We start from the raw sequence: 26,711 nt of genomic DNA, 5'->3' as shown, positions 1-26,711 counted from the left end.
AATGTTGGTTCCAACACAGGCCTGAATTGGATCCACTAAGGCTTAAAATATGTGTGTGTGTTCTTAAACATGCATGTATGAGAGGCATAATGGCATAGAAATTCTAAAGGAAATATCATTGGAAATATCTTGAAGTCTAGTTTTCAGTAAAATAAGTTTCACAATGAAATTCAATGTACTTTGTGAGATAAGATTAAAAGAATATCCAAAGCTCAAAACTAAACAATATGCAGAATTAATATCTTGATACTTAATTTCAAAAATCCATATCTTTCTTAATAGAACCCCATTTTGAATAAATTAGCTTTCATTGAAAATATATTGGAGTCTATTTTCAAATGTTATGTGTTTCACATTAAAAATTTGTATATTGTGAGACATATGACTAAAAATGTGACTAAAGGTCAAATTTAATTTTTGCATAATTCACATTTCAAAAGTTTAAATTTCAAGTGTTCATAACTCCTTTAACTTAACTCTATTTTAGGTAAATAGAATGTATAGTCCCATTTTTCACCTTAAACTTTACTTACACCTTAACACATTACAATACAATTACAACTCAATAAATAAAAACAAGCCTTCAATTTATTTTTAAATGCAAGATCCTAACTTAGTTGAAAAACACGTTTATCATAAAATTCAAAGTTTAATTAAAAAGGCTAATGGAAGCATAAAGGCATACCCATTCATAAGGAAAATCCAACAAATATAATTCTGGAAGTCACAGCATGTGGTACAGAGCTAAGAGTCCTTGCTCTATGTAACATCCTGATTTAGGATTTTGCAACTAATACTAATTGAGGATAAATTAGTAATTAGTGAGTGATTAGGATTTTGGATGACAATTTGGTATTTTGACTCTTTGGAATATTAGGTGAGTTAATATAGGTGAAAGGATTGTGTTTTGAAAAGAAGTGTGTATGTGCAGTGAGGATTTTTCTCACTGTTCCACATACCACAATGCATGGCAAAAAAAATTAGTGAATAGGGACGTGTCTATATCTTGAAAGTAGAGAGGAGAAGGAGAGAAACATGAGAGAAAGAGAGGAGAAGAAAGAGAATCTCTACTAGGGCATCAAATTTTAGAAGCTCGGGAGACATTTTTGACCAATAGCTTACTGGGTAAGTTTTATACTACCCTTAGCTTCGATTCTACATTAATTTCTCTTAGTAAAGGTTATAGAGAAATTGGATTAGGAAGTTTTAAGGGGTTTGTTTCTTACCCTTTAGTAATAAAAATATTCTTAAAAATTGAATTAAGGTTTTGCAACTAGTTTAGAGTTAAACGATAAAGCTTTGAAGTTGTAAGCCTAAATTATCTCTAAACTAAAGGGAAATAGGAGTGAAGTTGTGAAAGAGGTGTGTTGGGATTGGTCAAAGTGATAGAAAGTGGTAATTGGGTTGTAATGGATTTAGATTTCTCAAGTAGAAGGAAAGTGATAGCTAAATGTGGTTTTAAATGATAATTAGTGCTTGTGGTCAATTTGATTAATTGACTAAATAGTGCCAATAGTGTGTAAATTATTGTTTGCCTGTGTGATTTAAGAAAGGAAGCCTGTGAAGACATTAATGGTTAGGAGAAATCTATGGGTAACCCTTTCTTGTGATAAAAGGGTTAAGGTAACTGAATAACTTAGTTTATTTGATCGTCTATTGTAACTATTTGTGAGTATTATAGCTATTACATGAAATTGTTTTATACTGTGCATGTTTTGAGAAAATACATGATTGTTGCATGAAAAGGATTTCTAATAAGAAAGTTTGTGGGAAAATAAGATTACATAACTATATATATGGATTTGAATACAAACCACTTGTTTATATGTGAGCATGATCATAAGGGGTGGGAGTTCACTCATAAGAAGAAGTAATGAGAAGTCCATATGGCATTATTCTCCTTAGTGCTCGATGGGTGCGGTGTTGGAGAATTTCATCTCTTTAATGCCTATTAAGGCGTGGTGTTGGAGATTATCTTCTAAATTCTCATATGGGGTGTGGTGTTGGATATGAGAGCTCCTTAACATCTATGTGATGTAGTAATGGAGTAACAACACCCCAATCAGTGTGTGACAGGGGGAAACCATAGTCCGAAAGTGGGATAGAACACTTTTGGCTAGGTGATTCTACCATTAAAGGTACGCTTATGTCAATAAGTGTTTATTGGCTTAATGAGAGCCTATAGTTTTGATCAGGGTAATACGAAGGTTCGAATAGTAATTGATCATGCTGGTAGTGATAGATTGTTGTAAAAAGAGTTTTATAAAGTGAAAGTGATTTTATGAAGTGAAATTATATTATACGCTTTATTTGACTACTTACTTGACTACTGATTTGGGGTTAGGATTGTGCTATATGAAAGTGTACAAATATAAGTATGTTTGTAGTGATAATTTTGTGAAGGAATTATGAATTGATTGGCCATGAAAACATTATTATGTGCAATTGTGAAAAACAAGCCTATATGGTGTCATGTAAGTGGTTTAAAGGCCAAATTTTGATATATGTGTTTGTATATTGGTTAATAAATAGTCCTTTTGGACTTGATTCTAAGTCAGAAATGGCATATTGAGATAGAGTGCGTGATTTGAACACTTTAGTGCCTAAATTTTCAAAGAAAAGTGACTTTTTGCACCTAAATGTCTAAATTTAGATCAAACTGTTGAATTGTGTCCAAACTTATCTCATTAGTTAGCATATGAATTAAGTTTCATGTGGGTGTTTGAATCGCTTCAATTAGATGTTGTATAAGAAATAGTGCATGCTAGAAGTTCACTTTTGTGAACTACATATGACAGCAAAAGATGTCATGTATGCCTCAGCGCATAGTACTATATGTAGCAACATATGGCATACAGGGGGAGCCTGTGTCTCTATGCCATATACCACCGCACATGTGGTACATGCCATGATACATGGCCCTTCTTTTGGTCTTATTTCTTTTGTTTTAAAACATGTGAATGCAAGTGATTGTCTTCTGCTATGTACTATATGATGTGAGATTGTTTTCAAACCGTTTTTAAAAAGAGGTCTTAGGTTTCCAAACGTTTAAAATAATTTTCCTTGACTCCAGTTTGGTATGTGAATGTGGTGATTGAATTAACCTGTCCTTATACCAGTTTAGTGAAGAGGTAACAAAATGGTATGGGGAGAGGTTACATTCTGTGCCATGTGCTACGACATGCCACCATGCACTGCAGTGCATGTATTAGATTTTACTATCATGGTAGATTTCTGATATGAAATTCCATTGTTCACTATTTCCACATTCGATGCTCGATTGGAGTGATTCAAGTACTCATACAAAGCTCGAAACATAGTCTATCTAATGAGGAAAGTTTGGACATAATCTAATGGTCTGATTATAAACTAGACACTTGATAGGAATTAGTCGCTTATCCTCAAAATTAAACTAAAGGTAACCCTAATGGAATATAGGGTCAATCCTAAGTCATCTCCTAAGAAATGGTTTTAGTCTAATTAAAAGTTATCTAGTGGAATAAATCACTAAAGTTGTAGGAATTTAGTTATCTAATTATCTAAACTAATTACCTAATGATTAAAATGCTAAATAAAGTGAGTGAAATGCACTTCCCTTTTCACAAGAGTAGAACCCTAAAGATTAGTTAATTTTGAACTCATTATCTTCTCATGATTAGGCTAAGTTTAGCTTCCTTTCCTTCTCGAGTAAAGCTGTCATGACTTAAGAAAATTATCCTAAGCCAATTAACCTAATTAGCTAATCTCCCTAGGTCTTAGATTAAAGTCCTTAGTTCAATTAATCAATTGGTGAAGAAATTAGCCAAGTGATTCACTTAAAATCCTCCCTCAACAGCCATGGTCAAACACATAAATTGAACAACCACAAGATTATGTCAAGCTACTCAACAACACAAGAATTAACACTACAAGATTATACAATATTAACATAAGTAATTCACTAATTGAAAAACACAAGATTATATGCCAAACAAAGAGTGGCAAAATTCAGTCATGGCTGTCCAAGGAAGAAATTAAATGAAACAATCCTCTCTCTTTACATCAACATCAAATTCAAATTAGAATTTACAAGCTAAGATGATTAAACCCTAGATTAAGGAATCTAACTATCTAGTAAAAAGAGAAGAGGATAGGAAACAAAAGAACTTAGCCAATTTAAAGCTCAAGACTCATCCTCCATCTTTATCTCTCTAGGATTCCACCAAAGAAATTAGCCAATCTTCATCATCTTCAAAAACCCTAAGTTGGAAGCTTGTTGACTGAAATTCATGGAACTTAGGATAAAGAAAATGAGCTTAGAACCTTGTGAAATAGGAAGGTATGGAATGAAAATGAAGAGAGTAGAAGAATGGTATGATTTTTGTGAAGGTTTGGTGGCTCAAAATGGAGGTTAGAGTGCTGGAAAATCAAGAAAAAAAGAGAGAAAATATGGAAGATGAATGAGATGAGTGTCGGATCTGAATTGGGGGGCTGAATGGTGTGCTCCTAAGTGTTTTCCATCAGCTGAATACTCAATTAAAAAATGAAAAAATAAAATAAAAAGAAAATGGGAGCCTTGTCACACTTCTAAGGTGACACCCTTTTATTGGTTTATAGATGATTCCAATGTGTACCTAATTTCCCAAGTGTCATCCACATCATTTAAACTGATTAAATCCCTCAAAATAATCATAATTCACGTGCAAATTATCAGCCATTGACCTCAAGGAGTGTTGACTTCAATTGCCCAATTGATGTACAAGTCACATGCCACCTATGTCACATAAATCACATAATTCAATTAAATGGCATGTGATATAATAAAATCTAATTAATGTCTAGAATTAAATTCATAATTAGAAGGGAAAATTTATTAAATTAACCAAGTTTTAGGCTGTACAAAATTATATAAAAATTTTCACACAAAAGCAAACCGAAAACTAGGTCAAACTAAGACACTCAAGAAAGTGTTATTTTTTATTTAATTACTCCCAAACTAAAATAAATTTTTAAAAAATAATTTCACCACTCATCAAATGAACATAAAATTTACTTTATCAATTTTTCTTGAATATTTTCTCAAAATTTTATTTTTTGGACCAAAATGCCCCTACTGCACTGAACTTAGAAATTTAGGCAAAATTCCAAATCTAATGCAATGTGTGAACTTGAAGGTGATAAATCATTAATAAAAGGGTCATAATTGACAAATAAAAGTGGATAAAAAATGTGTTCTAGCAATTCCCCCCACTTATCTTTTGCACTCCGAGCAAAATCAAGTGAAAAAGGTCCCAAAAGAAACTATAAGACAAAGAAACAAGAGAAAAACAATGTTCAAAGTCACTAAAATACTAGCTCATAAACTTATATAAATTATCAATCAATGTGGCAATAATTAGGAAAGAATTATGCACATCACAAACAAACCCTTGCCAAGAATCAATGTCAAAGAGTAAGCATCTCTAGGTTAAGTGTTTACTCTCATCACTCAAAGTGTATAAAGTATTAAATTTTGCTCAAAATTCCTTAAGAGAAACCCTACCATAAATTTGTAAACCTTCTACATCTCCATCACTAAATAGCGCTTGCAATCAAGAATCAAATGGATTTTATTAGGTTGTAATATGGGTAATGTAAGGATGTCTAAGAAATGCATGTATGAAAAAAAAATAGGGTTAGCATCAAAATAATGCTAAAGTCAAGATATATCCTCTTAATATGCAAAGCATAACCTAATTCAATTGAGTGGCCACCTTAACATAATGAGAATAGAAAGTAATGACAAGAATTAATAAAACAAATAGAATAGATGAGCTAGATAACTTTTTATTCTTTTCTTTCTTTTCTTTTTCTTTTTGTTTCTTTTTCTAGCAACTTTATTTCTTTTCTTTTTGATTATATTTTTTTTAAATCTTGCTTTGTTTTTTTCTTTTTCTTTTAGTTGACCCTAACTCTTTGAAAACAATAAAAAAATGGATATAATGGTGTAACAATAAATGATAAAGAGTAATTGATAGAAAAATGATAATAGGCATCCACTCACTTGATTTAGGACATGTAATGAGTATTAAAAATATATATAAAAGTGTAACATGCATTCTTTGGGAAAAATAAGGTGAATATTTATTTTTAAGAATCAAACCAAAAGCTCAAAGTGGCTAACAAAGGACAATCATTAATAATGGATTGGCTATTTGGCTCTTGGCTATATGACCTTTTTAAGAATCAAACCAGAAGCTTATGTGGTCTCAATTAAGAAGTGAAAGAAATTCTAGAGGGTAACATCACTAAGGAATTAATCACACATGAGTGTTTAGCCTCTTCCATGAAAGGGTAATGTTCCACTCTAATCCATTAATTTAAGGTAAAAGAATGTTCACTTCACACCTATTCAACCCTAAAAATTACCACATCTCAAGTATCAAAATATCCATTCAAAAGCTAGGTCATTAAGTAACCTCAAACAAAATAAAACAAAGCAATTTTTTTTTATTTTTTGAAAATTTTTGCAAAACTAAACAAACAAAACAAAATGTTTATTTCTCTCTCCTACACTTAAATCATGCATTGTTCTCAATGTATGTATAGACTAGTGATAAAAAATAAGGTGACGTCAATAATAAATGCATAACAAAAGTGTGGTGCAAAAAATTTTTTTAAACAAAACAAACAACTAAGAAGAATGAAATTCTATCTTTTCCTACTAGATTCATCTCCCCCACACTTGCAATTTACTCAATCAACAAATCAAAGCATAAAGCAAAGTAAAGTAAAAAAGCAAGGGTGAAGAAGATACAACCTAATTTAAATCTCCATAAGCTCTTGAATTTGAAATTTTCATCTTTGACGAGTAGCATAAAACTACTCATTGTGGTCTTCTTTCCAAGCATCTTGGGTGGAGGCTTGGGATCAATTTGTAATGGCTCCAAGATGTATGGTGTGGAATCTTCCATAACTTCATGTAGTTGATCATCTTCATGATTAGCCAAGGTCTCTTCCATTGCAATGATAAATCCTCTAAGTACATGTGGGTTCTTGGCCATATCATTATTTGGACCTATAAAATCAACAAAGAACCCTTCCTCAAGCATATTGGGTTCCAAAGAAATGCACTCATGATTAATTTCACATAAACATGCATTATCAATTATTTCATCAAGTAAATGAGTGCTACTCTTTTCAAACACAAATGAATTAATTTCTAAACAAATAAGGCGTGGAGAATCATGTGAACAATCATAAGTGAATAGGTAATTAGAACAAGTACTATGAAACAAAGCCAACTCATCATCAAAATCATCAAGCATTAATTCAATATTATTCTCATTACTATTTGAATTTGTAAAATCAATTCCTTGAATTCCAACCTCCTTGTCATCTTGAGTTATTTTCAATTCCTTGCTCAAATCCTTAGTAGGAGCCACAGCCTCTTCAAGCATTTCAATAGGGTGCTCGGCCAAGGGTACCACAAGTGTAGAACTTTCCTTCAATAGCTCGGAAACCTCTTGGACATCAAGCTCGAGTAGAGAAAATTCTTTAAAACTGGCTCCTTTAGTGTTTGTACTTACATCACAAGACAAAATACCCTTCTCATGCCTATGAAGCTCAAGTATAGTAGACACTTTATTATCATCAAGTAATTCATGAGAAGATGTGGCATCATCATTTAAGTACTCATTAATTTTACAACAATTTTGGCATCTATAATCATTCAAACAAGTACAAAGAGATATGAAAGTATGAGAGTATGAATTAATACTAGACAACAAGAAAAGATCATCACTAAATTCTTCAATCATGAGATCATCATCACTCAATTTACCTTTAGGCTTTGCAAAGTCATTTCCTTAAACTTCTATTTCCTCATGCTTTAAGTCCTCCAAATTCTCCCCTTCTTGAGACTTGTCCTCAATTTCTTGTAAGCCTTGCATATTAGCCTCTTCAAGTTGAGCAAGTTCCTGCTTGAAATTAATAGATGGTTTGGCCACATTGCTTTATTCACTTACAAAAGAAGGTAAACAACCTTTCTCAAGCACATCATGGTTAGAAGAAATAAGTGCCTATGCATTATCAAAAATATCACAAGAAGGAATTGAAATTTCAAGCACACAAGATACATCATCGCTACCATCAACATCCATTTCATTTTCTTTATTCAAACTAAGTAAAGAGTCAATACTTTCAATGATATTTGAATTTAAATCAAGAGAATTGTCATGTATACTCAAAGTGCTTTTCTCCCAAGGGTATACTTTTTCACAATATGATTCATGCTCAAATATCCAAAGTGATTCGACTATAATTTCTTCATCTATGTCATCATCATTTAAATTATTATGCTCATCATTAGATAAAGTCAAATGTGAAGAAGAATCAATCTCAACAAAAGTAAGAGAATTGTTACCTAAACAAGATGACTCTTAAACCTGTGAAGCTTGAAATGAATTGTTGATTTGAGTAAGTCTCTCTATCATATCATCCAAGGCTTTCAAAGGGTCTTGAGATTTTTCCATTTCTTGAAACATTTGATCTTTTCTTTGGCGATTTTCCATGGATTGCTTCGTGGAATCAAGATCATCTTGAAGTTTTCTCATCATTTATTGGGTTGTTGAATCTTCATATTGAATTGAACCCTCTTGATAGAATGAAGTTCCTTATGGTTCTTGCATAGGACACAAGTGATTGTCTTGAAAATCATATGGACTTCTTTCATTTTGGTCTTGAGTAAATGTAAGTTCTCTAATTGTTTGGCAGTAATTTCCTACTTGGTATTCATATTGTGGCAATGAATATCCTACAAGAGAAGGACACTCAAAATAAAAATGGTAAGGAGACTCACAATGCACACAATATTTATTTCTTTATTGGTGAGGTGGGTTAAAATTGTATTGTGCTTGAAATTGATTGTGATAAGGAGGTGTAAAATTATAGCTACAAGGGAACATGATTAATCAAGGTTCATAAGCAAGCTCTAGAATGCAAAAACAAGTGATTTTTTTTCTCTTATTTTTTTTGAACTCAATAAAAAAAAATCACACAAATAAAAATCATTGAAAAGGTAGAAAGAAAGTTAGAAATGCTCAATTAAGAAGCTTTAACAATTCTGGAATTCGTGCAACAGGCTTTCTAGAGACAGTGAAATTGTGAATTTCTTATCATCCAATCCAAACGAGAAATTCCCCTGAAAATTTTATGAGAGGTACAAGAGATATACAGGAAAATTATACAAAAATTTCAGATCCAAACTCTATCCCAATTGTTCCCAAAATTGTTCAAAAATTGGTCCACAGGTCTAGAGAAATAGGATTTTGTCTAGAAGACCTTTAGAGCTTCCAACAAACTTTCAAATAGAAAAATGGAAACATTGAAGAAAATCCTAAACACAAGAAATAAATCTAATACAATAATAAGAAAAATGAGACCAGAATCAATCAATTTGGACACACATAGAGGGAGATGTGCCAAATCAAAGTTGCAATAAGGTTTTGGGAATCCTTTGTAAAGACTCCTTGGACCTTGTTAGCTTGTGAAATTTCCACAGAACACTTCCCGGATCCAAAATTGACCAAACCAATTTTAAAATGAAGCTAAGATATAGAGCTTTAAATGAAATATATTTCAAGTTCAAATTCCCTCATACTCGTTTCCAGTTAATTTTTCAATTTCAGATAGAGACACTAGAAACAGAGTATTTTTAGCTCTACACCAAACCAACAAAAATTGCACTAATTTTTTTTTTCTTTTCTCCAAAACAGAATAAAAATGCTCAAAACACACAACAACACTAAGAAAAACATAAAACACAAATATTTATAATTTTCACAAAATTATTCAGGAACACTAAAAATGTAAATTAAGCACTTAACAATCTTAGAATTAAACCTTAACCACTCCCCAGCAACGGTGCCAAAATTTTGATAGGAATTAGTCATTTATCCTCAAAATTAAACTAAAGATAACTCTAATACAATATAGGATCAACCCTAGGTCATCTCCTAAGGAATGGTCTTAGTCTAATTAAAAGTTATCTAGTGGAATAAATCATCTAAAGTTGTCGGAATTTAGTTATCTAAATATCTAAACTAATTATGATTAAAATGCTAAATAAAGTGAGTGAAATGCACTTCCCTTTTCACAAGAGTGGAACCCTAGAGATTAGTTGATTTCAGACTCATTATCTTCTCATGATTAGGCTAAGTTTAGCATCCCTTTCCTCTTAAGTAAAGCTATCATGACTGAAGAAAATTATCCTAAGCCAATTAACCTAATTAGCTAACCTCCCTAGGTCTTAGATTAAAGTCCCTAGTTCAATTAACCAATTGGTGAAGAAATTAGCCAAGTGATTCACTCAAAATCCTCCCGCAACAGCCATGGTCAAACACATAAATTAAGCAACCACAAGATTATGTCAAGCTACTCAACAACACAAGCATTAACACTACAAGATTATACAATATTAACACAAGTAATTCACTAATTGAAAAACACAAGATTATATGCCAAACAAAGAGTGGAAAAATTTAGTCATGGCTGTCCAAGAAAGAAATTAAATGAAACAATCCTCTCTCTTTACATCAACATCAAATTCAAATTAGAATTTACAAGCTAAGATGATTATACCCTAGATTAAGGAATCTAACCATCTAGTAAAAAGAGAAGAGGATAGGAAATAAAAGAACTTAGCCAATTTAAAGCACAAGATTCATCCTCCATCTTCATCTCTCTAGGATTCCACCAAAGAAATTAGCCAATCTTCATCATCTTTAAGAACCTTAAGTTGGAAGCTTGTTGGCTAAAATTCATGGAACTTGGGATGAAGAAAATGAGCTTAGAACCTTGTGAAATAGGAACGGATGGAACGAAAATGAAGAGAGGAGAAGAATGGTATGATTTTTGTGAAGGTTTGGTGGCTGAAAATGGAGGTTAGAGTGCTGGAAAATCAAGAACAAAAGAGAGAAAATGAAGAACACTATGAACAAGAGAGAGAAAAAGTGGAAGATGAATGAAATGAGTGTTTCCCATCAGCTGAATACTCAATTAAAAAATGAAAAAATAAAATAAAAAGAAAAATGAGAACCTTGTCATACTTGAAAGATGGCACCCTCCTATTAGTTTATAGATGATTCTAATATGTGCCTAATTTTTTATGTGTCATCCACATCATTTAAGCTGATTTAATCCCTCAAAATAATCATAATTCACGTTCAAATGATCAGCCATTGACCTTAAGGAGTGTTGACCTCAATTGTCCAATTGATGCACAAATCACATGCCACCTGTCACATAAATCACATAATTCAATTAAATGGCATATGATATAATAAAATATAATTAATGTCCAGAGTTAAATTCATAATTAGAAAGGAGAATTTATTAAATTAAATAAGTTTCAGATTGCACAAAATTATATAAAAATTTTCACACAAAGGCAAACCAAAAACTAGGTCAAACTAAGACACTCAAGAAAGTATTGATTTTCTATTTAATTACTTCTAAACTAAAATAAAATTTAAAAATATAATTTCACCACTCATCAATTAGATATAATATGCACTTTGTCAATTTTTTTTGTACATTTTCTCAAAATTTTATTTTTGGTCCAAAATACCCCTAGTACACTGAATCAAGCATTAGGCAAAATTCTAAATCTAATGCAATATGTGCACTTAAAGGTGATAAATCATTAATAAAAGGGTCCTAACTGACAAATAAAAGTGGATAAAAAATGTGTTCGATCAACACCCAGGAGCAAAAAGTTACTTTTTTTCAAAGTTGAGCACCCTAAGTGTTCAATTTCCATCCTTTGTTTCATTAGATCACTTTAGGCCTTGAGCCAAGTCTAACAGGACCATACACACTTGATTGGCACATAATATCATACTCAACACATTTCAAGCACATTTCGACCTCTCTATGCCACATTACACACTTGTGGTCTTATATGAGATTTCACACAAAAATAACATACCCAATTATACTTGTTCCACTTTCACTCCTTTGACTTACACATATAGGGCTAAGCCTCACCATATAGTCAGAAATCACAAATCCACTTAACTTACACAAATGGGGCCAAGACTCATCATTTCATCAAGTTTCACACAAATACACATTATCACATAAGAATTCACAAACATTATTAGTGTAACAAGTTATACAGTACATCTGTAAACTTACTTGAATAGCATCTATGCTTACTCATGTATTCATTGTAATGTCCACCTTGACATTATCAAAATTCACCACACAATCATATCAAACAATCATAATTAGGAGCAAAGATTGCTCCTAAGCTCACATTATCCATATAAGGGTTAAAACTAATAATCTTTTGAAAATAATTGTGGAATATTTGGGATCCCATAAAAAACCTTTAAATTGATAGTTTGAGCTCAAACTTAATGTTTTAAATAGACATTGGAAGCATGGAAAAGTTTTGGGAAGCAAACCACTTCAAAATAGGGCCAAAAATGTCATTTTAGAGTGTTTTGGTCCATGTGTTGCGGCTCGTGGTCTGTGCGCCATGGCTTGTGGCACAAAATTCCATGTTTTCTTGCTGTACCATACATCGCGGCTTGCACGAAATGCGCCGCAGCGTACCTATCCATGACAGCAATGCTGTCATGATAACTTTTTTGGACGAACTTCGAACACGCGCCATTTTCACATCCGATATTCGATTAGAGTGATGTAAGCGCCCACACGAAGCTTATTTAATAAGCTAACTAATGGTACAAGTTTTGTTTCGATCCGACACCGTATGAGAATTTTAGACACTCAAATGCAAAAGTTAGTTTTTTAAAGAAATTTTCAACCATCCAAGTACCCAAAACTCATAACTAATACCATTAATCCATTATGAGGCTTGAACCAAGTCCAATAGACCAAAATACACTTGAGTGACCAATCAAACACATAAAAACATACCAAACACAAAATTTGGCCACTCAATGGCCATTTTGCCTAATATGGCCAAAGTACACAACTAGCACTACAAGTACTATTTGGCCTCTATTGCCACATAATACACTATCAATACATTATCACCACTTAGATAAAACATTCCTTGCACTTGTATTAGTATTTTAGCCCATCACCATAAAAATTCTCGCTTATTCACATCACATACCATATTGGGCTAAAATACAAAATAACATAGTATAAAACAAGTGCAACCAATCAAAATGATATGCATTCCTAGTTGGCAACATGTAATATCATATAACAAGTTTATGTACACCACTCAAACTAAAATCAGGCTTTACAAAGAGTGTAGCAAATATACTAGCCCCTGCCCGATTCCCTTCCTGGCTCAGTCTCACTGGTAGCACCTGTAAAATGATATTCCACGGGGTGAGATAAAAATCTCAGTAACTAAGATAATCTACATTATTGATTAACAAGCCAAGTTATAAACAAGTATTAAAATAAGTAATATAATCACATCATATAATATCACCACAAATTTACATGCATGATCCCTAACCATCTGGTCCTCCAATACTCCTGACCGAATGATAGGAAATTAGTCGCTTATCTTCAAAATTACACTAAAGCTAACCCTAATGCAATATAGAGCCAACCCTAGGTCATCTCCCAAGGAATGGTTTTAAGTCTAATTGAAAGTTATCTAGTGAAATAAATCAACCAAAGTTTGTAGGAATTTAGTTACCTAGCTAATTATCTAAACTAATTACCTAATGTGCAAGTAATTAAAATGCTAGTGAAAGTGAGTGAAATGAACTTCCCTTTTCGCAATAATGGAACCCTAGAGATTAGTTGATTTTGGATTCATTATCTTCTCATGATTAGGCTAAGTTTAGCTTCCCTTTCTTCTTGACTAAAGCTGTCATGACTTAAGAAAATTATCCAAAGCCAATTAACCTAATTAGCTTAACCTCCCTAGGTCTTAGATTAAAGTCCCTAGTTCAATTAACCAATTGGTGAAGACATTAGCCAAGTGATTCACTCAAAATCCTCTCTCAACAGCCATGGTCAAACACATAAATTGAGCAACCACAAGATTATGTCAAGCTACTCAACAACACAAGCATTAACACCACAAGATTATGCAATATTAACACAAGAAATTCACTAATTGAAAAACACAAGATTATGTGCCAAACAAAGAGTGGCAAAATTCAGTCATGGCTGTCCAAGGAAGAAATTAAATGAAACAATCCTCTCTCTTTACATCAACATCAAATTCAAATTAGAATTTATAAGCTAAGATGATTAAACCCTAGATTAAGGAATCTAACCATCTAGTAAAAAGAGAAGAGGATAGGAAACAAAAGAACTTAGCCAATTTGAAGCTCAAGACTCATCCTCCATCTTCATCTCTCTAGGATTCCACAAAGAAACTTAGCCAATCTTCATCTTCAAGAACCCTAGTGATTGCTTGTGAAGGCCAAACTCCATAGCTCTTGAATGATGGAAATGAGCTTCAATCCTTGTGAAAATGGAAGGGATGGAACGAAAATGAAGAGAGGAGAAGAATGGTATGAGTTTTGTGGAGGTTTGGTGGCTGAAAATGGAGGTTAGGGTGCTGGAAAATGAAGAACAAAAGAGAGAAAATGAAGAACACTATGAACAAGAGAGAGAGAATGTGGAAGATGAATGAGATATGTGTTGGATCCCATTTGGGACTTAAAATGGCATGCTCCTTGGTGTCTCCCATCAGCTGAAGCTTAATTAAAATAAGGAAAAAGAAATTAAAATGTAAATGGGAGCCTTGTCACACTTGCAAGGTGGCAACTTCCTATTGGTTTGTAGATGATTCCAATGTGTGCCTAATTTCCATGTGTCATCCACATCATTTTAGCTGATCTAATCCCTCAAAATAATCATAATTCACGTGCAAACCATCAGCCATTGACCTCAAGGAGTGTTGACCTCAATTGCCCAATTGATGCACAAGTCACATGCCACCTATGTCACATAAATCACATAATTCAATTAAATAGCATATGATATAATAAAATCTAATTCATGTCCAGAATTAAATTCATAATTAGAAGGGAGAATTTATTAAATTAACCAAGTTTCAGGCTGCACAAAATTATATAAAAATTTCCACACAAAGGCAAACCAAAAACTAGGACAAACTAAGACACTTAAGAAAGTGTTGACTTTTTTATTTAATTACTCCCAAACTAAAATGAATTTTAAAAATATAATTTCACCATTCATCAACTGGACATAAAATGCACTTTGTCAATTTTTCTTGTACATTTTCTCAAAAGTTTATTTTTTGGACCAAAATGCCCCTAGTGCACTGAACCTAGAAACTTAGGCAAAGTTCCAAATCTAATGCAATGTGTGCACTTGAAGGTGATAAATCATTAATAAAATGGTCCTAATTGACAAATAAAAGTGGGTAACAAATGTGTTCTATCAATTCCCCCACACTTAGCTTTTGCACTCCGGGCAAAATCAAGTGAAAAAGGTCCCAAAAGAAACTATAAGACAAAAAAAATAAGAGAAAAACATTGTTTCAAGTCACTAAAATACTAGCTCATGAACTTCTACAAATTATCAATCAATGTGGCAATAATTAGGAAAGAATTATGCACATCACAAACAAACCCTTACCAAGAATCAATGTCAAAGAGTAAGCCTCTCTAGGTTAAGTGTTTGCTCTCATCACTCAAAGTGTATAAGGTATTAAATTTCACTCAAAATTTCTTAGGATAAACCCTACTATAAATTTGTAACCCTTCTACATCTCCATCACTAAATAGCACTTGCAATCAAGAATCAAATGGACTTTATTAGGTTGTGATATAGGTAATGAAAGGATGTCTAAGAAATGCATATATATAAAAAATAGGGTTAGCATCAAAATAATGCTAAATCAAGATATATCCCCTTAATATGCAAAGCATAACCTAACTCAATTGAGTGAACACCTTAACACAATGAGGATGGAAAGAAATGATAAGAAATAATAAAACAAATGGAATGGATGAGCTAGGCAACTTTTTTCTTTCTTTCTTTTTTTTTTTCTCTTCTTCTTTTTGTTTCTTTTTCTAGCAACTTTATTTCTTTTCTTTTTTACTATATTTTTTTTTTCAAATCTATCTTTGTTTTTTTTTTGGTTGCCCCTAACTCTTTGAAAACAATAGAAGTAATGGATGTAATGGTGTAACAATAAAGGATAAAGAGTAATGGATAGAAAAATAATAATAGGCATCCACTCATTTGATCTAGGACATGCAATGAATATTAAAAAGACATATAAAAGTGTAACATGCATTCCTTGGGAAAAATAGGGTGAATATATATATATATATATTTTTTAAGAATCAAACCAAAGGCTCAAAGTGGCTAACAAAGGATAATAAATGATAATAGGTTGGCTATTTGGCTTTTGGCTATTTTTTATGAATGCCATCTCTCATCTCCTATCAAACAAGTGTGAGATATGTGGTCTTAATTAAGAAGTGAAACAAATTCTAGAGGGTAACATCACTAAGGAATTAATCACACATGAGTGTTTAGCCTCTTCCATGAAAGGGTAATATGCCACTCTAATCCATTAATTCAAGGTAAAAAATATTCACTTCACACCTATTCAATCCTAAAAATTACCACATCTCAAGAATCAAAATATCCATTCAAGAGCTAGGTAATTAAGTAACCTCAAACAAAACAAAACAAAGCAATTTTTTTAATTTTTTTTTGCAAAACCAAACAAACAAAACAAAACCAAACAAACAAAACAAAATGTTTATTTCTCTCCCCCACACTTAAATCATGCATTGTCCTCAATGTATGTATAGACTAGTGATAAAATAAGGTGAGATCAATAATGAATGCATAACAAAAGTGTGTTGCAGATTTTTTTTTTTCAAACTAAAACACAAGACAAAGAAGTCAAATAAAGCAAATAAACTCTAATTTTCCTACTAGGTTCATCTCCCCCACACTTGAACTATACCTATCATTAAATATATCAATTAAAGGAAAGTAAAAGCTCAAGGTTGGAGAGATACAACCTTATCATGGTGGTTCAAAAACATGTTGAGAGAAGTCCTCCTCCTTTTGAAGTGATTTGGCATCTTTGTAGAGCTTGCATAGGTGACCATTGATTTGCATGGTGGAACCCGTGGCTTTATTCAAGAGTTGCAAAACCCCATAGGGAAACACCTTGGTCACTAGATATGGTCCCTCCCACTTAGACTTCAACTTGGCATGCTTATGAATAAACCTTGTTTGGAACAAGAGGACTTGATCTCCTTCTTGGAACTTTTTCCTCAAGATTAGCTTGTCATGAAGGATCCTTGTTTTCTCCTTATAGATCCTAGAAGACTCATAGGCATCCAACCTAAGCTCCTCAAGTTCTTGCATTTGAAGAAATCTCTCCTTAGCCGAAAGATGGAAATCCAAGTTGAGTTTCTTGATGGCCCAATAGGCCTATGCTCTATCTCCACAGGGAGGTGACAAGCCTTTCCATATACCAATCGAAAAGGAGACATGCCAATGGGAGTCTTATAAGCGGTCCGATAAGCCCACAAAGCATCCTCTAAGTGTAAAGACCAATCCTTCCTATTTGTGTTCACCACCTTGGTTAGGATCTTCTTGACTTCTCTATTTGATACTTCGGCTTGGCCATTAGTTTGGGGATGATACGGTGTAGAGATTTTGTGATGCACTCCATATTTAGCTAAGAGAGCCTTCATCATCTTGTTGCAAAAGTGGGATCCTTGGTCACTTACCAAGGCCTTAGGAACTCCATACCTACAAAAAATATTAGATTTGAGAAACTTCAAAACAATCTTAGCATCACAAGTTCTAGTAGGAATGGCTTCAATCCACTTTGAAACATAATCAACACCAAGTAATATGTACTCAAAACTAAAGGATGGTGGAAAGGGACCCATGAAGTCAATGCCCCAAACATCAAAAATCTCACAAAATAAAATGGGTTGTTGAGGCATTTCATGTCTCTTACCCCAACTACTAACCTTTTGACATTTCAAGCATGCTTTACAAAATTTATAAGAGTCTTTAAACAAGCTAGGCCAATACAATCCACAATCTAAAACCTTCCTAGCTGTCTTATTTGAGCTAAAATGACCACCACATGCATGAGAGTGACAAAATTCAAGAACAGAAGGCACATCAACATCATCAACACACCTCCTAATCACTTTATCACTACAAATCTTCCACATCAAAGGTGGTTCCCAAATGTAAAATCTAGACTCTCTTTTTAATTTTTCAATGGCAAAACGTGAAGCACAAGGAGGCAAGACTCCACACTCAATATAGTTAGCAAAAGAGGCATACCATGGAGGCTTAGATGAAATGGCACACAATGCCTCATCAGGAAATGAATCACAAGGAATAGTAGGGTTAGAGTTTACCATAGTAGCTTTTAAATGAGGTAGTCTAGACAAATGATCCGCTACTTGATTGGTAGAACCACTCCTATCCCTTATCTCCACATCAAATTCTTGCATCAAGATCACCCATCGAATCAAGCGAGGCTTAGAATCTGTCTTCTTAAACAAGTACCTCACAGCAGCATGGTCAGTGTACACAACAACTTTAGAGTTAAGAAGATATGATCTAAACTTATCAAGTGCAAAAACAATAGCAAACAACTCTTTCTCAGTTGTGGTGTAATTAACCTGAGCTGAATCTAGGGTCCTAGATGCATAAGCAATCACATATGATAACTTGCCCTCTCTTTGACCAAGCATAGCTCCCACAGCAAAATTAGAAGCATCACATGACAACTCAAAAGGCAAAGACCAATTTGGGGCTTTAAGAATGGGAGGGGAAATGAGCATGCTTTTCAAAGTGTCAAAACTCCTTTTGCAAGCATCATCAAAAACAAAATCAACATCTTTTTGTAAGAGTTTAGACATAGGCAAAGCAATTTCACTAAACCCCTTTATAAATCTCCTATAAAAGCCTGCATGTCCCAAAAATGATCTCAAATCTTTCAAACAAACAGGATATGGCAAAGAAGCAATCACATCTACTTTGGCCTTATCCACCTCTATGCCATTGGAAGAAATCAAATGGCCTAAAACAATTCCTTTATCTACCATGAAATGGCATTTTTCAAAGTTAAGCACAAGCTTCTTTTCAATGCACCTACCAAGCACTTTATCTAAAGAATGCAAGCATGAATCAAAGGACTCACCATACACAGTAAAATCATCCATAAAGACTTCCATGCAATGTTCAATAAAATCACAAAATATGGACATCATGCATCTTTGAAAAGTACCAGGTGCATTGCAAAGACCAAAAGGCATCCTCCTATAGGCAAATGTACCAAAGGGCATGTAAAGGTAGTCTTATCTTGGTCACTAGGAGCTATGGGAATCTGAAAATACCCACTAAACCCATCTAGGAAGCAATAATGGGACTTGGAAGCCAATCTCTCAAGCATTTGATCAATAAAAGGCAAAGGAAAATGGTCCTTCCTAGTCACATTATTGAGCTTCCTATAGTCTATGCACACTCTCCAAGCATTTTGAACTCTAGTTGGAACAAGCTCTCCTTTCTCATTTTTTACCACAGTAATCCCCCCTTTCTTAGGTACAACTTGGGTTGGAGACACCCACTCACTGTCAGCTATAGGATAGATGATCCCAGCACTAAGTAGCTTAACAACCTCTTTCTTTACCACATCTAAAATCAATGGGTTAAGTCTCCTTTGTGGTTGCCTAATGGGCTTAGCATTGTCCTCAAGAAAAATTTTATGTGTGCACACAATAGGGTCAATACCAGGAATGTCAGCCAAAGTCCAACCAATAGCATGTATGTTCTTTCTCAACACATCAAGTAATGCATTTTCTTCCTCAAGAGATAAAGAGTTAGAAATTATTACCGGAAGCTTCTCATTCTCAATGAGATATGCATACTTGAGATTGGATGGTAAAGGCTTCAACTCCAAGGTAGGTGGCTCTACACAAGAGGGAATGAGCTTCTTCAAGTCTAATTTGGTGGAATATTCCATGGTACTATCTTGTCTTTTAGGCTTCTCACTTGTTTTTGATTTCTCCTCTTCTTTCTTTACAGCCTCCCCCTTTTCTTGCAACTTGTCCTCAAGTGCTTGGACTTGAGCCACGGCCTCGACATGTGAAAGTGTAGAATTTTCCTCCAATAGCTTGGGAATCCTAAGAACATCAAGCTCGAGTGGAGAAAAACTCATAGATTCGGCCTTAATGGCTTTAGTACCTACAACACAAGAAGATATACCCTTCTCAAGCATTTCAAGATCAAGCATAGGAGATATTTTAAACAAATCATGAGAAGAAGTAGTTGCATCATTCAAGCATGCATCAATCTCTAAACAAATAGGACAACTACATCCATCAATACATGTAGTAGTAACAAGAGACAAATCATCATCAACATGTGAGAAAGAATCAAGCATGTGAGACTCACAAGCATCATGAAGCAATAACTCAATGGAACTTACACCTAACAAAGAATAATCCTCAAAAGGATGTTTCATTGCTTCATATATATTAAAAATAACATGATCCTCTCCACATTTCAAAATCAAACTACCTTTTTCCATGTCAATCAATGTACGGGCAGTCCTCATAAATGGCCTTCCTAAAATCAAAATATCATCCCCACTCCCTTCTTTTGACATATCAAGCACATAGAAATCCACAGAAATAATAGACCTTTAACACAAACCAACAAGTCTTCTACTACTCCATGTGGTCTTCTAACACTTCTATCCGCTAATTGGCATATCATAGGTGTCTTATGCATGCAATCAAGACTCAAGGCATGATAAATTGAAAGAGGCATAACATTAATGGCTGCACCTAAGTCTATCAATGCATGAGAAAAATGTGTGTTGCCAATCTTGCATGGAATTGTGAAGGAACCAGGGTCCTCACATTTTATAGGGAGTTGAGGCTTCATGATAGCACTCACAGATGAGGGTAATTGTACCCTTGCATTAGGCCTAAATTTTCTTTTATTTGTACAACAATCTTTCAAAAATTTGGCATACTTAGAAAGTTCTTAACTACATCCATCAAGGGTACATTAACATGAATCTTATGGAAGAAATCATATACCTCTTGATCAAATTGTCCCTTTACTTGCTTAGGGACCACTTGTGCTTGTGGAAAAGGAAGCTTCTTCATAATCTCTTGACTTTGCTTTCCTTCTTCCTTCCTTGAACTCTCCTTTCTTGTTTCACTTTGCTCGGCCTCTCCCTCTTTTTCCTTACTAAACAACTCGGCCATAGTCCCCTTTTTCACCTTAGATGGTGGTTGCTCACATATGATCTCCTCAATGTTTTCATCCTCATCATCTCTACAAAAAGATGCATCATTAGGAGCAAAAGAAGAACTAGAAACATTAACATCAATTGAAGAATTTAAAGAGGGCTTCTCGGCCTTCCCTTGTCTTTTGTCTTCTTGTACTCTTTCTCCCAACTCCTTGCCACTCCTCAATGTGATAGCATTAAGATTAGCTTTAGGATTAGCAACGGTGTTGGATGGTAATGTAGAGGCTTGAGCATTGGCTGCACTTAATTGGTTAGCAAGCATATTCATTTGAGAAGTAAGGGCATCAATTTTAGAGTTCATGTTCTCACACTTGTTACCCATACTCTCTACCTTGTTCCCTAAGCCATCATACATGTTTTTATACAAGGAGTTCATTTCAATCAACTGCTTACGTAACACATTCACATCATTAGAAGAGTTTGAATTAGAAGAACTCTCAATTGGAACAAGCCTCCTATCACTATAAGAATTAGATGAAGGTGCAAGAGAATTACCACTTGGATTGTAGCTTTGAGAAGAGCTACCTTGAGACAAATGAGGTGGAGGGTCACGGCCAAAGGTGTTTTGATAGGATCCTCTTTGTTGATTGTCTTGTAAAGCCACATTTGGATTTGAATAGGAGAAATTAGGATGGTCTCTCCATGAAGGGTTGTAAGTATTAGAATAAGCTCCTTGCCCTTGCCTCCCACCATAGGATTGTTTTCCATTGTAGATAGCATTTACTTGTTCAAACTTAATAGGACAATTGCTTTCTACATGCATAGGTGAGTCACAAAAAGTACAAGAATAAGGGACAAGTGCTTGAGAAGTACTTACATTGCTCACTTGAGATATTTGTGGAGCCAACATTCTCCCAATCTTGGCAGCTAGCAAGTCCACATATGAATCATTAAGAATTGAGGAACCTACCATATTCACATTTCTCTTTTCCCTTGTAGAGTATTGAGCACCACTTGAAGCCATCTTGTCAATTAGTTCCCAAGCCTTTAAGGAAGTGAGGTCAATCAAGCATCCACCACTAGCGGCATCAATGTTAACTTTGTCTCTTGGAATCAAGCCCTCATAGAAATATTGGACTAAATTCTCACTAGAAATTTGATGGTGTGGGCATTTAGCCAAAAGGCCTTGGAATCTAGTCCAATACTCATAGAGACTCTCATCCTCTCCTTGTTGGACCCCATAGATTTGCTTCCTCAAATTGGTGACCTTGGAATTTGGAAAGAATTTATCTAAGAAGAGTCTTCTTAGCTCGGCCCATGTGCTTACTTTCACATAAGAAGGGTAGTTGAAATACCACTCCTTTGCTAAACCTTCAAGAGAAAATACAAAAGCCTTAGCTTGAACATCATCAACATTTACATGCATAGGCTTCATAGTATCACAAACCAATAGGAGAGTATGCAAAAACCTATGGCAATCCTCTCCCGGTAACCCATGAAATTTAGGCAATGCATTAATCAAAGAGGATTTAATTTCAAATTGAACATTAGTAGGAGGAACATATAAGCCATAAGGATTATCATGCCAATTAGGTTGAGTTAATTGCCTAATGCTCCTCTCCTCTCTAGGGTTATGCAAGCCTTCAAATTCATTATTAACATGGCCATCATCATGCAAATTCTCATTCCCATTCCCATGGCCCTCATTATGCACATGCTCATGTCCTAAGATACCTTCCATTGTTGAATTACAAACCAAATGAGAATCAAGAATAGGTTGTGATCTTCTCAATCTAGAAATAGTCCTTTCAATTTCTGGATCTAATTCAACAAAAGAGGTATGTTTTCTTCGGGTCATGCACTAATCAAGCTCAAGAAAATTAAGAACAAAGAACAAGCTAAACTAAAATGCAAATCAACACGAAACAATTCAAAACACACAAAAGCAAGAGAAATAATTTTTTTTTTTTTTTTTAATATACTCAATAGCAACAAAATGAAAAAAAAATAACACCAAACAAGTAGAAAGAGAGTTAGAAATGCTCAATCAAGAAGCTTTGGCAATTCTGGAATTCGCACAGTAGGCTCTCTGGAGACAGTGAACTTGTGAATTTCTATCAGCAAATCCACATGATAAATTCCCCTGAAACTTTTATGAGAAACACAAGAGATATACAGGAAAATTATATAAAACTTTCAGATTAAAAATCCTTCCAATCGTTCCCAGAATTTTTCACAAGTTGGTCCTCAGGTCTGGAGAAACAGGATTTCGTCCAGAAGACCTTCAGAGCTTCTAACAAACTTTCAAATAGGAAAATGGAAAAATTGAAGAAAATCCTAAACACAAGAAAAAAAGATAAGACAGTGATAAGAAAAATGAAACTGGAATCAATCAATTTGAACGCACAAAGAGGAAGATATGCTAACTCAAAGTTGAAACAGGGTTTTGGGAATCCTCTGTAATGGCTCCCTGGACCTTGTTAGATTGTAAAATTTCCACAGGACACTTCCCACGTCCAAAATTGACCAAACCAATTTTAAAGTGAAGCTAAGATATAGAGCTTTCAATGAAATAAATTTCAAGTTCAAATTCCCTCAGACTCATTCCCAGTTAATTTTTCAATTTCAGACAGAGACACTAGAAACAGAGTATTTTCAGCTCTACACCAAACCAACGAAAATTGCACTAATTTTTTTTTCTTTTTCAAAACAGAATAAAAACACTCAAAACACACAAAAAACACTAAACAAAACACAAAACAAAATTTTTATAATTTTTCAAAAAATTTTCTAGGAACACTAAAAAGTAAATTAAGTACTAAACAACCTTAGAATTAAACTTAAACCATTCCCCGGCAACGGCGCCAAAATTTTGATAGAAAATTAGTCGCTTATCCTCAAAATTACACTAAAGCTAACCCTAATGCAATATAGGGCCAACCCTAGGTCATCTCCCAAGGAATGGTTTTAAGTCTAATTGAAAGTTATCTAGTGAAATAAATCAACCAAAGTTTGTAGGAATTTAGTTACCTAGCTAATTATCTAAACTAATTACCTAATGTGCAAGTAATTAAAATGCTAGTGAAAGTGAGTGAAATGAACTTCCCTTTTCAATAATGGAACCCTAGAGATTAGTTGATTTTGGACTCATTATCTTCTCATGATTAGGCTAAGTTTAGCTTCCCTTTCCTCTTGACTAAAGCTGTCATGACTTAAGAAAATTATCCAAGCCAATTAACCTAATTAGCTAACCTCCTAGGTCTTAGATTAAAGTCCCTAGTTCAATTAACCAATTGGTGAAGACATTAGCCAAGTGATTCACTCAAAATCCTCTCTCAACAGCCATGGTCAAACACATAAATTGAGCAACCACAAGATTATGTCAAGCTACTCAACAACACAAGCATTAACACCACAAGATTATGCAATATTAACACAAGAAATTCACTAATTGAAAAACACAAGATTATGTGCCAAACAAAGAGTGGCAAAATTCAGTCATGGCTGTCCAAGGAAGAAATTAAATGAAACAATCCTCTCTCTTTACATCAACATCAAATTCAAATTAGAATTTATAAGCTAAGATGATTAAACCCTAGATTAAGGAATCTAACCATCTAGTAAAAAGAGAAGAGGATAGGAAACAAAAGAACTTAGCCAATTTGAAGCTCAAGACTCATCCTCCATCTTCATCTCTCTAGGATTCCACAAAGAAACTTAGCCAATCTTCATCTTCAAGAACCCTAGTGATTGCTTGTGAAGGCCAAACTCCATAGCTCTTGAATGATGGAAATGAGCTTCAATCCTTGTGAAAATGGAAGGGATGGAACGAAAATGAAGAGAGGAGAAGAATGGTATGAGTTTTGTGGAGGTTTGGTGGCTGAAAATGGAGGTTAGGGTGCTGGAAAATGAAGAACAAAGAGAGAAAATGAAGAACACTATGAACAAGAGAGAGAGAATGTGGAAGATGAATGAGATATGTGTTGGATCCCATTTGGGACTTAAAATGGCGTGCTCCTTGGTGTCTCCCATCAGCTGAAGCTTAATTAAAATAAGGAAAAAGAAATTAAAATGTAAATGGGAGCCTTGTCACACTTGCAAGGTGGCAACTTCCTATTGGTTTGTAGATGATTCCAATGTGTGCCTAATTTCCCATGTGTCATCCACATCATTTTAGCTGATCTAATCCCTCAAAATAATCATAATTCACGTGCAAACCATCAGCCATTGACCTCAAGGAGTGTTGACCTCAATTGCCCAATTGATGCACAAGTCACATGCCACCTATGTCACATAAATCACATAATTCAATTAAATAGCATATGATATAATAAAATCTAATTCATGTCCAGAATTAAATTCATAATTAGAAGGAGAATTTATTAAATTAACCAAGTTTCAGGCTGCACAAAATTATATAAAAATTTCCACACAAAGGCAAACCAAAAACTAGGACAAACTAAGACACTAAAGAAAGTGTTGACTTTTTTTATTTAATTACTCCCAAACTAAAATGAATTTTAAAAATATAATTTCACCATTCATCAACTGGACATAAAATGCACTTTGTCAATTTTTCTTGTACATTTTCTCAAAAGTTTATTTTTTGGACCAAAATGCCCCTAGTGTACTGAACCTAGAAACTTAGGCAAAGTTCCAAATCTAATGCAATGTGTGCACTTGAAGGTGATAAATCATTAATAAAATGGTCCTAATTGACAAATAAAAGTGGGTAACAAATGTGTTCTATCACCGAACCAGTAAGCTATTTCACAGAACCAAACCACATGTATGGTCTCCAAGCTCACCATCTATGGTAGGACTACCCGGCCAAGGTGTCCTAAACCACTTTCGGACTACTGTTTCCCCCTATTACAAGTAATTGGGGTGTTGTTACTCTAACACCGCATCCTACGGATGCTAAGGAGCATAGTCTCTAACTCCGCACCCTTTTGGGTACTAAGGAGAGTAAGTCTCTAACACCGTACCCATTTTTGGGCACTAAGGAGAGTAAATGTTGCACCTGGCATCCCGAGGTGCTAGCAATGCGATATGAACTTAAATCTTCACTATCTCCACTAAGGTGACCTCCCACCCTCTAATATGCCACATTTCACTACATATCTCTACTTGAACATGCATAAACAACTTTCTAAACAAATATAACAAAACCTTACCAGTTACTTTAAAAATATAGAATTTCACAAAGTAATACTCCACTCATTTTCTAAAATAGTTAACCTTTAAGGAATTAATACATATATACTCAACAATTCATAGAAAAGCAACTTGAGAATAACTTATACAAGGTAATAAACAATGCAAATTATCTAATTATCTCAACCCTTTTATTACTAAAAGGGTTACCCGTGGTACTAAATTTCTTCTTGTGTTAAGGTAAGTCTTCCCACATCATAATCTACATCAACAAGTATTATATGTTAATTTTTAATTAACACAAGCATCATTAGCTAATAATAACCTCCCAATTCTCCCACTTCTCACTCAAATT

General features: G+C 34.0%; 1 protein-coding gene and 1 non-coding gene across 2 annotated transcripts; one reads left to right on the top strand and one right to left on the bottom strand.

The window, feature by feature from the left end:
• Window positions 1–7,826: 7,826 nt before the first annotated feature.
• LOC129317535 (uncharacterized) lies at window positions 7,827–21,937 on the bottom strand. The gene is made up of 3 exons (XM_054961848.1): window positions 21,045–21,937; window positions 14,875–14,910; window positions 7,827–7,937 (listed from the first exon to the last, which is right to left on the bottom strand). Exons 1-3 carry the CDS (start codon window positions 21,633–21,635, stop codon window positions 7,827–7,829), a joined length of 738 nt encoding a protein of 245 aa, XP_054817823.1. The 5' UTR covers window positions 21,636–21,937.
• Window positions 21,938–22,353: 416 nt separating this feature from the next.
• LOC129319118 (small nucleolar RNA R71) lies at window positions 22,354–22,460 on the top strand. Its single transcript, XR_008595429.1, has one exon. It is a non-coding gene; the product is annotated as a small nucleolar RNA R71 (small nucleolar RNA).
• Window positions 22,461–26,711: the final 4,251 nt, after the last annotated feature.

The sequence above is a fragment of the Prosopis cineraria genome, unplaced genomic scaffold, assembly GCF_029017545.1.
Source record: "Prosopis cineraria cultivar Desert tree isolate PC_DT_omini unplaced genomic scaffold, ASM2901754v1 PC8, whole genome shotgun sequence".
In the NCBI taxonomy this organism is placed as follows: Eukaryota; Viridiplantae; Streptophyta; class Magnoliopsida; order Fabales; family Fabaceae; genus Prosopis; species Prosopis cineraria.
Note: the sequence above shows the minus strand (reverse complement) of the source record. Positions and strands in the feature narration are given on the sequence as shown.

Coding starts and splice junctions, on each gene's coding strand:
- LOC129317535 (XM_054961848.1), bottom strand. CDS start 21,635: ATGAACTCCTTGTATAAAAACATGTATGATGGCTTAGGGAACAAGGTA. Junction 14,911..21,044: donor AGGGACAATTTGATCAAGAG/GTATATGATTTC, acceptor TATGTGACATAG/GTGGCATGTGACTTGTGCAT. Junction 7,938..14,874: donor GCATCAATTGGGCAATTGAG/GTCAACACTCCT, acceptor AATTTCAAGCAG/GAACTTGCTCAACTTGAAGA.